Below are 15,039 nucleotides of genomic sequence, written 5' to 3'. Positions count from 1 at the left end.
GTGTGTTGAATCAGCAGCAGACAGTAAGCGTCTTTTGTATGGGCGCTTTATTCTGTCTCCGCTTATGAAAGGTCAAGCAGACACAATAGGCATTGCGATGTGAAGAGCTTTGCTTGGAGAAATCGAAGGAACATGTATCACACGCGCAAAATCTGAGAAAATCTCACACGAATATGCTACCATAATGGGTATTCAAGAATCAGTACATGAAATTTTAATGAATTTGAAAGAAATCGTATTGAGAAGTAATCTCTATGGAACTTGTGAGGCGTCTATTTGTGTCAGGGGCCCTGGATATGTAACTGCTCAAGATATCATCTTACCGCCTTATGTAGAAATTGTCGATAATACACAACATATAGCTAGCTTGACGGAACCCATTGAGTTGGTTATTGGATTACAAATAGAGAAGAATCGTGGATAAGTGCTACAAAATTAATTATAAAATGCTGTTTAAGTTGTATTGAAAAATAAAAAGGGAATGCTCAGATGCGCTTTAAATGTTTCGAAAGATCGAACAGTTGTGATGAACCAACATCACAATGAGCGTTGTTTCTTCATTGCAAAGATGCACCAGCCGGGAATCGAACCCGGGTCTGTACCGTGGCAGGGTACTATTCTACCACTAGACCACTAGTGCTTCATGCACACTTATTGAGTGATGTTTATTATGACTTATTTTTTAAACCTTCAGCTTGTAAATGATACATCATTTTGAGCATGATGCTGCAACATATAATCTATTAATCTGGTGAAATTGCAGTGCAATGCATATGGTAAAACACACAAGTTAGAACTTTAGACCCAGTGGCGGATCTTGCCCGTTGAATGTGTCAGGGCCGAAAGACACGGGCACTAAAAAAAAGCTCGAGCAAGCCCAGGCCAAACATAGTATATATAAAAAATTTCGATCGAAATGCGGAAAATTAGCAGTACGGCCGAAAAACTTGCCCGGGCCGTGGCCCTACCATTCTCCTTCTAAGAACCGCCCCTGTTTAGACCATGTCTGGGTTTAAACTGAATAGTTCCAGGTGAGTTGTTGGTCGAACGAGCACTAAATTTAGCTAAAGTTCTAAACGAAACATGTTGTGTCAACCCATCTGGTTCACAGGTTGGCCCTTTATTTTTAAATAAAATATTCAGAATAGATTATGTAAAAGCTTTAGGTTGTGGGTATTATATACTAAAACAAAACAATAAAAAATGGCACGTGAATAAAGTTTTCGGGGTAGTATAGATCATGTGTGTTTTCACAATAAAAAATGGCACGCGAAAAGTTTTCACTACATCTGTGCTTCTCGAGTCTACTTGCCTCTGTGAAGGGGTAAGGTCCCAAAAACCTCATAAAAAGGATATGAGACCATACCACCAACTGGCCTTTCTACCTGTTAACCTTGCGCGGCCGCGCATTGGTATTACAAAGGGAAGGAAGAGACCAACAAGCAATAGTCGCGCGCCTAAAGGAAAGCATAGAATCCTTGCGCCGTCTTCCATTGGCAAAGGGTTAAAAACCCTGAGGAACAATACTTCCGCCCAAATATCCAAACTTGGATACCATTTTACCCAGACTTGGGATTTATTCTGCTGTATGCACACTGTAAGGTGTCACACCAGATTACAGCAGTAATCTTCTAGAAGGAATATGATCGTGCACCACCCAGACGGTTGTAACCGTCTGGACACGTGTCATTACCACAAACATCCTGAAATCACAACGATGGCATGTAATTGGAGAATGATCTCCACTTAAACCACTTTCCACGTGGTAATTCCCCAACCGTAGATCAAGTCATGATCCGTGTGCATCCACATCAGGATCAAAGCAACTTAACGAAGATCAAAAGGACTTAACGGAAGGAAAAATAACCGCTACGGCGTCAGCATCTTCCGTTATCTTTTCAATAACAAATTTTCCCTCCCAAACTTCCGGTTATAAATAGGAGAACCCTTCAGGTATAAACTCAGATCTCATTTCACTACTCAAATACTTTATCTTCTCCATTACAAATACTTATTCTCACACCGGAGTCGGGTCAAGGAGAGAACCCTCCTCTCCCCTTGACGAGGCTAACGGTGCTCTGTTTTGCAGAATCACCGGAGAAGGAACTCGGCTGCAACTGAGTCAATTGAGAGAGAACTAACCTTTTATGCGGATTCAAACCCCCTAGATATCTCGGTTCCGACCATTTATCTAGTGTTTCTTCATTGGCGCCCACCGTTTTCTCAGTTTTTCTAGTTTCTATCTCGTTTCGATTCAGTTCATCTCATTTTTCTGCCTTTGCACATGGTAGAAAATTCATTTCCTCACCGACAGCCTGGTCCTCGACCAAATGTCGGAAACAAATTCCAAATAGCAGGATTCCCAAAACATGGGGTTAGCAAGTACCAAACTGCTTTGAACGCAATCACCAGATCTGATTCCCCAAACATCAGATCTGGAGAAGGAGTCAACACTACAGAATTGGACCTAGTAACCCCACCTTGGGGAAACATCCAATTCAACCAGTACAAAGATAACAGTCATCAGAAACAAATACACATGGTTCAAGGAGGACCATCACGAAGATCAAGCAAGCGAAGCTATGATCAACACTGGAGAGAACATCAAGTCGTGTTCCCTGTTGTTCCTGGGGGCCCTCAGGAAGAACGACCAGTGATTATCACTGGTATTTTTGGTCATTACCGGACGGACTATATGTTCATAGATCCAGGTAGTTCGATGGACATCATCTATGAACAGTGCTTTAAACAGCTAGATACGGAAGATAAAGCACGTTTAGAACCGGTTGATTTTCCTCTCACCGGATTCTGTAATGAAGCTGTTTTCCCGTTAGGGCAAATTGCTTTCCCGGTGACCTTATCAGATGGCAAACACTCACGAACACTTACAGTAAATTTCATGGTCATGCCAGCAACATCACGACATGACATTTTGCTCGGGAGAAGATCACAAAGAGAATTCAGCATGATCACTTCCATTCCACATGCAGCTTTTGGATTTCTGACAGAAACCGGAGTTGCAATTCTCTATTCAAGCAAGGAAGTCATGTCCGTAGACGACGAACCACCAGCAAAGGCAGTCAAAGCTTCAGCACCAAATGAACCAGAAAAATGGGTTCTGAACGGCAAGTACCCAGAGCAAACCATTCTGCTAGGACACGCCATGTCACCAACAATACGTGTACAGCTGAAAAGGTTGTTGTCTAACAACAAAGATATATTTGCCTGGTGCCCAGCAGACATGACTGGGGTTCCACGCGATATCGCGCAACATTGTTTAAACATCAAACCATCAGTAGATCCGGTTGTTCAGGGAAGGCGCAGTTTCAGCGAAGAAAAAGCAAAAGTGATGGACGAGCAAGTAACAGAGTTGCTCAACGCGAGAATCTTGCGCAAAGTGAAATACCATACATGGGTTGCCAATCCAGTCATGGTACAAAAACATAACGGCGGGTGGAGAATGTGTGTCGACTTCAAAGACCTCAACAAAGGGTGCCCCAGAGACTGCTATGCGCTCCCAGAGATAGACAAGAAAGTAGATTCTTTAGCATCATTCAGATGGAAATGCTTTCTCGACTGCTATAAGGGTTATCACCAGGTCCAGATGAAAGAATAAGACGAAGAAAAAACTGCATTCCGCACAGACAAGGGCATCTACTGCTACACGAAAATGCCATTTGGGTTGCGCAACGCAGGCGCAACGTATCAACGCCTAATGGACACAATTTTCAGCGAGGATATTGGCAAAACTGTCGAAGTATACACGGATGACCTCGTCATCATGAGCCATGAGGAGGAGACAATGCTCAACAATATCCAGCGCACATTCGATTCATTACGAAGCGTAAAACTTAAAATTGAACCCGACAAAGTGCTCCTTCGGCATGGAAGAAGGAAAGTTTTTGGGTTTCATAGTCACAAAAGACGGTTTTAAGGTTAATCCAGAGAAGGTGCAGACCATTCAGCTAATGCCATCACCGGCAACAGTCAAGGAAATGCAAAGACTCGCCGGACGATTAGCAGCTCTGAATAGATTTTTGGCCAATCATGCGGCAAAATCTTATCCATTTATCAGTACGCTGCGAAACTGCGGAAAGAAAACTCCCTTTCAATGGACACCTGAAGCGGAAGCAGCATTCAAGCAAATGAAAGAATATTTAATCCAATTACCAACGCTGACTGCGCCAAAAGAAAAAGAACCATTAATCTTATATCTGTTAGCCGCGGAGGTAGCAGTAGGCGCAGTACTAATGGTAGAACGGGAAAATATCCAGACTCCAATCTACTACATCAGCAAAATGCTCACCGGCCCTGAAACTCGTTACTCAATGATAGAAAAACTAGTTCTAGCGCTAGTACACGCATCCAGGCGTTTGCGCATGTATTTTTCAGGCCATGTCATAATCACAGTACTGACAAATTATCATTTGGGCCAAATCTTGTCAAAACCCGACATAGCGGGGAGATTAGCTAAATGGGCCATCGAACTAGGAGGCTACAACATTTTTTACAAACCAAGACCAGCAATCAAAGGGCAGGTTCTAGCAGACTTCGCCACCGAAGTTCCCATTGATAAAGTACAAGAATGTGAGGCAATCCAGAACCCGACGACTGTTTTTGACGACAGAGTCTGGACCTTACACACTGATGGTGCTTCCAATGACGACGGAGCAGGAGCAGGTCTCCGATTAGTCAGCCCGGATAATCACGAACTCACATATGCTATCCGCTTAGATTTCCAAAGTACCAACAATGAATCGGAATACGAAGCATTTTTAGCAGGTCTTCGTCTAGCACTCAAAATGGGAGCAAAAAACCTTGAAGCTAACGTCGACTCAAAACTAGTAGCTGAACAAGTTAACGGCCGTTATGACGCGAAGGGCGAGGCTATGACGTTGTACCTTGAACAAGCACGGATGTTAATCAATCAATTTCAGACGTTCAAAGTCAATCACATAAACAGAAGCGAGAACAAACATGCTGACGCACTAAGCAAATTAGCTGCTACTAGCTTTAAACACTTAGCAAAAGAAGTGCGCATAGAGGTACTATCCAATCCTTCCATTCACCTGAAACAAGTATGCGTCATAGAGATGGGAAATCCGTCCTGGATGTCTCCAATTATTTTATCTTCAACACGGGAAGCTCCCGGAAGGAAAGGCAGAAGCCCGAAAAATACAACACAAAGCAATAAACTACGAGATGGCGGATGGCGTCCTTTATCGGAAATCATTCATGGGTCCATTACTACGTTGTGTTGATAAAACGGACGCTCAGTATCTGGTTAGAGAGATCCACGAGGGATTATGTGGGATACACGCAGGACCGGGCATGGTCGTGGCAAAAATAATGAGCGCCGGATACTACTGGCCAGGAATGCACATGGACGCAGTTGATCTATTACGAAGGTGCGAGGCATGTCAACGTCATGCACCAAAGACACTTAGACCCAAAAATCCGCTAATACCAGTTACTTCCGCCTGGCCATTCCAACAGTGGGGCATTGATCTTGTTGGCCCATTTCCTGATGCGCCAGGTGCAGTAAAATTCATCATCGTTGCGGTGGATTACTTCACAAAATGGGTGGAAGCTAAAGCTTTGGCCTCAACAACAGCAATGGTAATCCGCAAATTCATATGGGAACATATCATTTGCAGATTTGGGTTGCCATTGCGCATTATTTCTGACAATGGTACAAACTTTGCCGCGGAGACCTTCAAAAATGGTTCAAAGAAATGAACATTGAGCACAACTTCGCTTCCGTTGCGCATCCTCAAGCGAATGGCCAGGTGGAAAGCATAAACATACAAATCGTTGACGGTATAAAAGCGCGACTTGGGACAGCGCGCAGAGGGTGGGTTGACGAACTTCCCAGCATCCTCTGGGCGCATCGAACAATGCCAAAGACTAGCACTGGAGAAACCCCGTTCAGTCTAGTCTATGGGTCAGAGGCTGTCATTCCATCTGACATAGGCCTCCCTTCACCGCGCATGTTGGCTATGGAGAAGCAGAACAATGAACAAGAACGGAGGCTGGATTTGGATCTTCTGGAAGAAAAGCGCGAGAACGCGGCCATAGCAGAAGCAAGGTACAAATCCAAGCTAGAAAAATATTACAACGCGCGTGTGCGTATTTTGTCACACCCCGATTTCCACGTGTCTCACCGGTGGGCCCGGTGGGGGATTTCCGTGACGTAGTTGGCAACAATATAGTCAAACCACACAATTATATGAATACACAGCGGAAGCATAAAGATAAATATAATTCAACCTTTGAATGTAATATCAAATGTATTATAGAAGTCGAATTGTTTCCACATGGGATCAAAATAATAGTAAAGTATTGTTCAGTCAGATACAGCATCAAGCTTGCGAGACTATTCGTGATGCTAAGGAGCTATTACCAGCCGAATTACGTATAGTACCTGCACTTAATCTTTTTGGGAAAATACGTCAGTTTACACTGGTAAATACGTTCAACTGACACATTTAAAAAATGTTTATTCAAATTGATTTGAATGCACAAGGCACAAACTCTTTCATAACTTGGGAAAATTATTTATAATTATAATCTTGTGAACGAATTACATGTTCTTTTATGCGTTCAGTAGCCCGGGATCATGTCCGGGTTAAAGATTAATAGACACACCACATTGCGTAAAACCGTGGTGTAAAAACCAACGGCTACGTCTTTTAATAATAATATCGACATAATATACCGGGTGTACGCCTACATCGGGATGTCGAGGTCGTGGCCATTTCGTAAAATGATGCCAAGGATATCCGGGACAACGGTCATTAACCCCCCAAAGGCTTTTAAGAAACAAGACTGTTTAAATGAGCCGATCACATTATTCAATTAACCACCTAAGCGATGGAAGATATGATGCTCAATCAAGCGGTATTAATATACCGTATCCCAAGCCCGTATAAGGGAAAATAAGTTAAAAGTATTTACCTTTGCAAGTATATTCCTTAATGGATTACGTCACAGATAGCTTTTACTGAGGCTCCTATTCTGGAACGAAGGTTTTAATTAACCTATTAGAATCCTAACGGGTCTTTATATTAGCCGTATCCTAGACCGGTTGGTTTCGAAAGATAAATACGGTTTAATCGCGCGAAAAGGCGAAGACCGGGAATGGAGTGTGATTCCGACCCAACAAGTTCAGAGACTTGTTTTATATGGGTTTAAGGTTTACACTCTGAATTTTGGGGTTCAAATAATATAATTTGACCCGTATCGGCTAATTTATGAAAACTAGTTTCATAAGCCGAACCGTGCGCGCAATAGGTGAAACGGTTAACCGTGAGAGTCCTACGCTTGTTTCCTAAGTCAATATGCCTTAAAGAGGTTGTGGAATCAGTAGGATACCTTCCGTGATACCCGTAACGAGTTTAAGTTAATATTACGCCCCGTAGGGGTTTTTCGGTCATTTTAAAGACTTTTAAAGAGCTTTTCGAGTTCTACAGGAAATCTGAGTTTCCCAAACAGTTTATAAAGTCTAAAATACTTTATTTATTATTTAAAATCAGTAGCAACTGGAATCGGGTCAAAAGACCTTGTAGAACGCAAGTTTTGGCCGAAAAGGGCATATTCGGTATTTACCGAACCGTAGCCATAACCGCAGGTTATGAGCAAGGTAAAAATAATTAAAAATCTTTAAAATTCCAAAAATATTATTTACAACAGTGGGTAAAAGTTTTGGTGATGAAATCTTGGTTTAGATGGGCGTTATGCTAATTGCGCCGTTTATTACAAAAGTTTACGTTAATTGCGCTTTTTAGCATAACTCTCATTCTAACCCTCGGATTGACGTGAGACTTTAAGGACATGCTTATAATTTAGTAAGCAAGGTTATGGTCCGTTCACGTGTCCGAAATACTCGTTTTATTTTAAAAAGGGCGTTACGGTCAACTTTTAGGCGATTAACGGAAATGCGTAAAAGACTCGGACAAACAATGAACCGGTCACAGAGGGCTATACCATCATGTAACCTGGTCCTAAGAGAGTCCTAAGGCATATCTATACCTCACTAAAACGGGTCAGAACTGAAGTCAAAGCAAAAGTCAAACTTTTGCGACATTCGGCTCCGAACCGGTTCAATATAGCAAATGGTCGATTCAAACGAGCGTAAACAAGTTTATATACTTAATATCATGTTTTATGAGTGTCTAAACAGGTTGCATATCATTTATATCACAGGTTATGCAAGAATCGCAAAAATAGCTTTCTGTTGACTTTTTAAGCTTCGTTTGACTCGACATTTGAGCTAGTTAGAGTGGTAATCAGAGGGAACCCTTTTAGGGGTTTATTACCCACATAATTACCAACTCATAACTACTTTTGATCCGTCATAAGACTGAGCCATTATGGATTTATTTTGAAGTCAAACCGTAGTTACGACGGTTTGGTTTTTAGCTATATAACTAAGTAAAATTGAACCACAAAGGAGTTAAACGACTTACAGAAGCTTAGGCTTGCTTAGAGAACAAAGAAGAACACTTGAGAGTTTTTGAAATGACCAGAGAAGGTGTTTTGAGTTGTGATGAAACTTATGAACAATGCAAGTCTATTTATAGTCAAAGACAAGGTCCAAGATCATCACAACACACTCTACAAGTGACCATGGATGAATGGCAGGTGTCCTAGAGAGTTATGGGTCGAGTAGGGGGCGTCCATACTTCTGAGAAACCCATTCCTACATGTTTGGCCGTTTAAATCAGCCAACAGCCACATTTCTGTCGCTGGGCATCGCTTACGGACCGTATGGCTTCGGCCTTGCGGTCCGTAAGCCAGAGGCGGATCAAAATCAATCACTCCCCTCCTTACGGTCCGTAAGGCATAACCTTTACGGTCCGTAAGGGGTTAAAATGAATATCTTTTTAAATCTTTTGTAATGATTATAAAATCTTGGTAATTAATTACCTGACCTTTCGGGTTTGAAGGGGTAACTTTGCGATATGGCCCTCGGTTAATTACAATTAAGGACCTCGCGTTACTTACCCGTATCGTTAAGCCCCCGGTTAGATTACTTATTGTCCGGAAAGCCTTAAATTATATTATTGACGCTTTTAACCCTTCTCATACGAATTTGATCATAACTTTCCCGTTTTAAAACGGAACTTCGCGGAATTTATATAGTATATTCTGGTGAGCGTATAATACCGTTACAAAGCCTCGGGAACATTAAAGGGTCACTCAGAGGTATAATTTAAACATGTTGACACGGTTAACCCCTGTAGCTCGTAATCTCTCACTTTCTTCCACGTTTCGCTTCCGTATGATCCATGATTTATTCGTTTGAAGGTACGAGCATCATTTAGGGTTACTATACAGTATATTTACCCTTTGTTGACATTTATAACCCTCGAATTTACATACTTTCAAGGTTTGTCAAAATTAGTCCTTTATTTAATATCAATGCCACGTGTAATCAAATGACACGTGTTAACACATCATTTGGACACAAAAATTCGAGGTGTTACATCCTCACCCCCTTAAAATAAATCTCGACCCGAGATTTACTCAAACAAATAGGGGTACTTTTCTTTCATTGTGGCTTCGACTTCCCACGTATATTCGGGACCTCTACGGGCATCCCATTTGACCTTTACAATTGGTACGTGTTTTCTTCGAAGCTTTTTCACCTGTCGATCTTCAATCGACAAAGGCTTCTCTACAAACTTTAAGCTCTCATCTATATGCACATCTGTGTGTGGGATCACCAATGATTCATCGGTGAAGCACTTCTTGAGATTGCAGATGTGGAACACATTGTGAATTCCATTGAGCTCTTCTGGCAAGTTCAACTTATAGGCAACTGACCCGACACGTTCAATGACCTCAAACGATCCTATGTATCTTGGACTCAGTTTACCCTTCTTGCCGAAACGCATCACCCCCTTCCAGGGTGACACTTTAAGCAACACCTTTTCACCTACTTCGAAGTGAAAATCCTTACGCTTCGGATCAGCGTAGCTTTTCTGCCTATCACGGGCAGCCTTGAGACGTTCCCGAATCTGGACAATCTTGTCCGTTGTCTGGAAAACTATCTCTGGTCCTGATAATTGGACCTCTCCTACTTCCGCCCAACAAACAGGCGATCTGCATTTCCTACCGTATAATGCCTCGAAAGCGCAGCCTTTATGCTGGTATGGTAGCTATTATTGTAGGAGAATTCGATTAGGGGTAGATTCTTATCCCAGTTACCACCTAAATCGATCGCACATGCACGAAGCATGTCTTCTAGCGTTTGAATGGTACGCTCACTCTGACCGTCCGTCTGTGGATGGTAAGCCGTACTGAAATTCAAACGCGTGCCCAAAGATTGCTGGAAACTCTTCCAGAAATGAGACGTGTACCTAGTATCCCTATCGGAGATAATAGACACAGGTATGCCGTGTAAGGCGACAATCTTATCAACATAGAGTTGGGCTAACATATCGGAGCTATACGTCTCCTTGATGGGTAGGAAATGAGCTGATTTAGTCAGCCTATCAACAATAACCCATATTGTATCGTTTCCTTTCCTTATTTTGGGTAACTTGGTAATGAAATCCATAGTTACGCATTCCCATTTCCACTCGGGAAGTTCAGGCTGTTGTAGCAAGCCAGACGGCTTTTGGTGCTCGGCCTTGACTTGAGCACAAGTCAAGCACTTTGCTACATGGGCGGCTACAGACTTTTTCAAGCCTATCCACCAATAGTTTGCCCTTAAGTCTTGATACATTTTATCCGCTCCAGGATGGACAGAATATTTGGAACTATGGGCTTCCTGGAGGATAACATCTCGTAGTCCTCCATAAATCGGAACCCATATTCGTCCGTTTAATCTAAGGATTCCATCCTTGCTAAGAGTCAACTGCTCTTCAGTTACTCCTAACTTTTCCTTAGGATAATTAGCTTCCAACACAGCCTCTCGTTGTGCAGCTAATATCCTCTCAATCAGTTTGTTCTTGACTTCAATGCTCTTGGCATTGATTCAAATAGGTTTTACCCTTTCTTTTCTGCTCAGGGCATCAGCGACTACATTCGCTTTGCCGGGATGGTACCTGATCTCATAATCATAATCATTCAAGGTTTCCATCCAACGGCGTTGCCTCATGTTCAGCTCCTTCTGGTTGAACAGATGTTGAAGGCTTTTGTGATCAGAATAAATCACAAATTTAATACCATAGAGGTAATGCCTCCACAATTTCAATGCAAATACAACGGCACCCAATTCCAAATCGTGGGTGGTGTAATCCTTTTCGTGCACCTTTAATTGTCTTAAAGCATAGGCAATAACCTTGCCTTTCTGCATAAGTACACACCCCATGCCCATGTGTGATGCATCGCAGTAAACTACGAATTCATCTGTACCTTCCGGTAGTGTCAACACAGGTGCGTTGCTTAGTTTCTGCTTCAGGATTTCGAAGGACTCTTGCTGCTTTGGGCCCCAATTGAACTTTTCTTTCTTCTTGGTTAGGGAAGTCAAGGGCGCAGCAATCCTCGAAAAATTCTCAATAAATCTCCTGCAGTATCCTGCTAACCCCAGGAAACTACGAATCTCGGTAGGCGTCTTTGGCTCTTGCCAATTCATGACCGCCTCTACTTTAGCGGGGTCCACCTGGATACCACGCTCACTTACAACGTGACCCAAAAATTGAACCTCTCGTAGCCAGAATTCGCATTTAGAGAATTTGGCATAGAGTTTCTCACGCTGTAGTAATTCGAGAATACAACGGAGGTGTTTCTCGTGGTCAGCTTGGCTTTTGGAATATATAAGGATGTCGTCGATGAAGACGATGACAAATTTGTCCAAGTACGGCTTGCAGACGCGATTCATGAGGTCCATGAACGCAGCCGGTGCATTTGTGAGCCCAAAAGGCATCACTAGGAACTCGTAATGACCGTAGCGAGTCCTAAATGCTGTCTTGTGCACGTCTTCATCTCTGACCTTTAGCTGATGATAGCCCGACCTTAAGTCGATCTTCGAAAAGTAGCTCGCTCCTTGCAGCTGATCGAACAGATCGTCGATCCTTGGCAAAGGATATCTATTCTTTATGGTAACTTTGTTCAGCTCACGGTAATCGATGCACAACCGCATCGATCCGTCCTTCTTCTTTACAAATAGGACAGGTGCTCCCCAGGGAGACGAACTAGGTCTGATAAAACCTTTTGCCAACAGTTCATCCAACTGGGTCCTTAATTCCTTCATTTTCGTCGGAGCAAGCCTGTAAGGCGCTCTAGCTATAGGAGCTGCTCCAGGTATGATATCTATTCTGAATTCCACTTGTCTATCTGGTGGTAAACCAGGTAGTTCTTCGGGGAAAACCTCGGAATATTCAGAAATAACAGGAAGATCTTCTATCTTCGGCTTGGGCTCTTCAATTATCACCTGAGCCATGTAAATGACACAGCCTCTTTTTAAACATCTAGAAGCCTTGAGCATATATACGTCCTCGGGTAATCCATACTGCGTATCTCCTTGAATGGTAAGCGATTCACCACTCGGAGTCTTTAGCACTATATGCCTTCTGTTGCAAATGATTTGGGCCTGATTATGGGATAACCAGTCCATGCCCAGAACAATGTCAAAACCCTCCAGTTTGAAGGGAAGTAGAGATAGAGGAAAAGAATGGTTCTTAATGGATATTTCACATCCCTCTAGAACAGTGGAGACGGTTTCTATCGTGCCGTCTGCTAACTCTACCTCGTATTTCACATCTAGGGTTTTGATAGGCATATTCAATAGTTTGCAAAATTTTTGGTCTACAAAGGATTTATCAGCGCCTGAATCGAAAAGTACTCTTGCAAATATATTATTTACGAGAAAAGTACTTGTAAGTACATTGTCGTTCAGCACAGCCTCCTTTGCATCCATACGGAAGACTCTCGCATTTGTCTTCTTGTTCTCTTCTGGTTTCCTGGCATTCTTGGGACAGTTACTCTTGATATGCCCCTTTTCATTGCAACCATAGCATGTTGCATCTTTGATTTTCTTGCAGTCCACTGTCTTATGGTCCTTGGACTTGCATAGTCCACAGGCAAAAGACTTTGGCTGGGACTGTGAATTCGACCCAAACCTACATTTTCCAGAATGGGGTTTCTGGCAGATTTTGCATTTGGGCCTTTCTCCAGCTTGCCCATCTTTCTTTGCTTCAGTCCCTCTCTTGCCTTCACCGTTTCCACGGTGTTTCTTTCCTGACCTACGTGAGGTGTCGTCCTCACGTTTCCTCTTTTCCGCCTCCTTGCTCCTTAGCGTCCTCAGACGGACAGCATCTAAAGTGAGAGACAAGGAGAGGTCAGTTACTGACCTGAAGGTCGTCGGCCGAGAGGCCTTCACACTAGCCTTTATCGCAGGCTCTAAGCCCCCAATGAAACGGGTGATTCTCCTGGACTCTGGTGTCACAAGGTACGGGACCAGGCGAGACATCGTATTGAAGCTCGTCAAATAGGCCTGGCAGTCCAAGTTTGTCATTACCAATGACACAAAATCAGACTCGATCTTCTCCACCTCATGCTGAGGGCAGTAGTTTTCCTTAATGAGAGCAATAAATTCCTCCCATGTCATCTTGTATAGAGCAGACTTACCCGATGCTTGTACCAACGCTCTCCACCATGCTAGGGCCTCGCCCTTAAATGATTGTGACACAAACTTCACCACATCCTTCTCCGCACACCCACTGATGTCCACAATAGTGTCCATCTCATCCAGCTAGGTGATACAATCAATAGCACCCTTTTCCCCTGTGAATTCCCGGGGTTTACAAGACACGAAGTACTTGTAGGTGCAACCCTTGGCACCGGATGCATCAGTATATTCTCGATCAGGACGAATACTATTCTCAGCGGACGAGTGATTATCGTCATCTTTCTTGGGTTTGGAGAGTGGTTTGGATTGTGACTTTGGTTTGGAGGGTGGTTTTGATACGGTTCTGCTATGAGACTCAGTGTATTGACGATCAAGAGCTGCCTGAACAGCGTTGTCAATCAGAGCCTTTAGCTGTGCGCCTGTCAGATGCACTTGCGCATTGTCGTAGTCATCTTCGTTTGTATGGTTGTTTACTCCGTTGGGATCCGCCATTGTAACTTGAATCTGTTACAGAAGATAACAAAATTTTATTCAGGAGTTTATTATGGAATTGTCTTTTATGGCAATTCGTTAACCATGGTAACAGAGACCATATTTGGTTAACTTATTACTCACTTAATTTTAGGATTTGAATATATCCTATTTTAGCTATAACAATAATATTGGCGGCGTAAAGCCTAATCACGAGGATGTTTTATAATGTTAGCCGAGATTTCAGAGGATCAAAGGCATAGAGATTTGAACCGTAGTTCTTTCATTTCTTTATGACAGGGAGTCATAGACCACCACCGTCTTTTGTCCTTATAAGACAATTATTACGGCCCATAGGCATTACATCACTAATGGATGTTTTATTAAGGTTGGCCCGTAGGCACTACATCACTAATGGATGTTTAATAAGGTTGGCCCGTAGGCACTACATCGCTAATGGATGTTTTAATAAGGTTGGCCCGTAGGCACTACATCACTAACGGATGTTTTACAAAATTGGCCCGTAGGCACTACATCACTAATGGATGTTTTATAATGAGCATCTCTATTGATGATTTGACCCATGATTCATAAATCATTTAGTTGGGTTTTTGAAATCCCTTAAAGGATTATTGTATAAGAATGACGTGCGTGATTTTAACGAATCACATCTACCATGATTGTTAACATGCTTACAGCGGTTAACAGGGAATCTGAATCTTTTAATTAGGTCGTACCATCTTGGCCGGATCTTAAAAGACACCTGGCTAGGTTTCACTCTGAAGATTCTTTATTTAGGCAGATCAAATTAAAAGGAATGGTTTTGATTTATTTCATATATAGTGATAAACAAATGAAATTCATAATATAACACTCCATAATTTTAATACGATTACACACCGCCCTAAACGGGACTTTTAAATAGTACTTACCTACATAGAGGTTTTAAAACAAGAGATAAGTCCACGCGGGGACTAATACCAGATAAG

At 42.6% G+C, this 15,039-nt stretch overlaps 2 protein-coding genes and 1 non-coding gene across 3 annotated transcripts; 2 read left to right on the top strand and 1 right to left on the bottom strand.

Moving 5' to 3' along the window:
* Positions 1-481: 481 nt before the first annotated feature.
* On the bottom strand, positions 482-566 carry LOC118483130. The gene has a single exon (XR_004869634.1). It is a non-coding gene; the product is annotated as a small nucleolar RNA snoR114 (small nucleolar RNA).
* Positions 567-3,884: 3,318 nt separating this feature from the next.
* Positions 3,885-5,261, top strand: LOC118490408. Its single transcript, XM_035988035.1, has one exon. The coding sequence runs from the start codon at positions 3,885-3,887 to the stop codon at positions 5,259-5,261; it is 1,377 nt and encodes a 458-aa protein (XP_035843928.1).
* A 474-nt stretch (positions 5,262-5,735) lies between these two features.
* On the top strand, positions 5,736-14,360 carry LOC118490407. The gene is made up of 2 exons (XM_035988032.1): positions 5,736-6,088; positions 14,351-14,360. The coding sequence occupies exons 1-2, from the start codon at positions 5,736-5,738 to the stop codon at positions 14,358-14,360; spliced, it is 363 nt and encodes a 120-aa protein (XP_035843925.1).
* Positions 14,361-15,039: the final 679 nt, after the last annotated feature.

The sequence above is a fragment of the Helianthus annuus genome, chromosome 1 (genome assembly GCF_002127325.2).
Source record: "Helianthus annuus cultivar XRQ/B chromosome 1, HanXRQr2.0-SUNRISE, whole genome shotgun sequence".
Classification (NCBI taxonomy): domain Eukaryota; kingdom Viridiplantae; phylum Streptophyta; class Magnoliopsida; order Asterales; family Asteraceae; genus Helianthus; species Helianthus annuus.
Note: the sequence above shows the minus strand (reverse complement) of the source record. Positions and strands in the feature narration are given on the sequence as shown.

Excerpts from the sequence above, each read along its gene's own strand:
- LOC118490408 (XM_035988035.1), top strand. The coding sequence starts at position 3,885 with ATGGAAGAAGGAAAGTTTTTGGGTTTCATAGTCACAAAAGACGGTTTT.
- LOC118490407 (XM_035988032.1), top strand. The coding sequence starts at position 5,736 with ATGAACATTGAGCACAACTTCGCTTCCGTTGCGCATCCTCAAGCGAAT.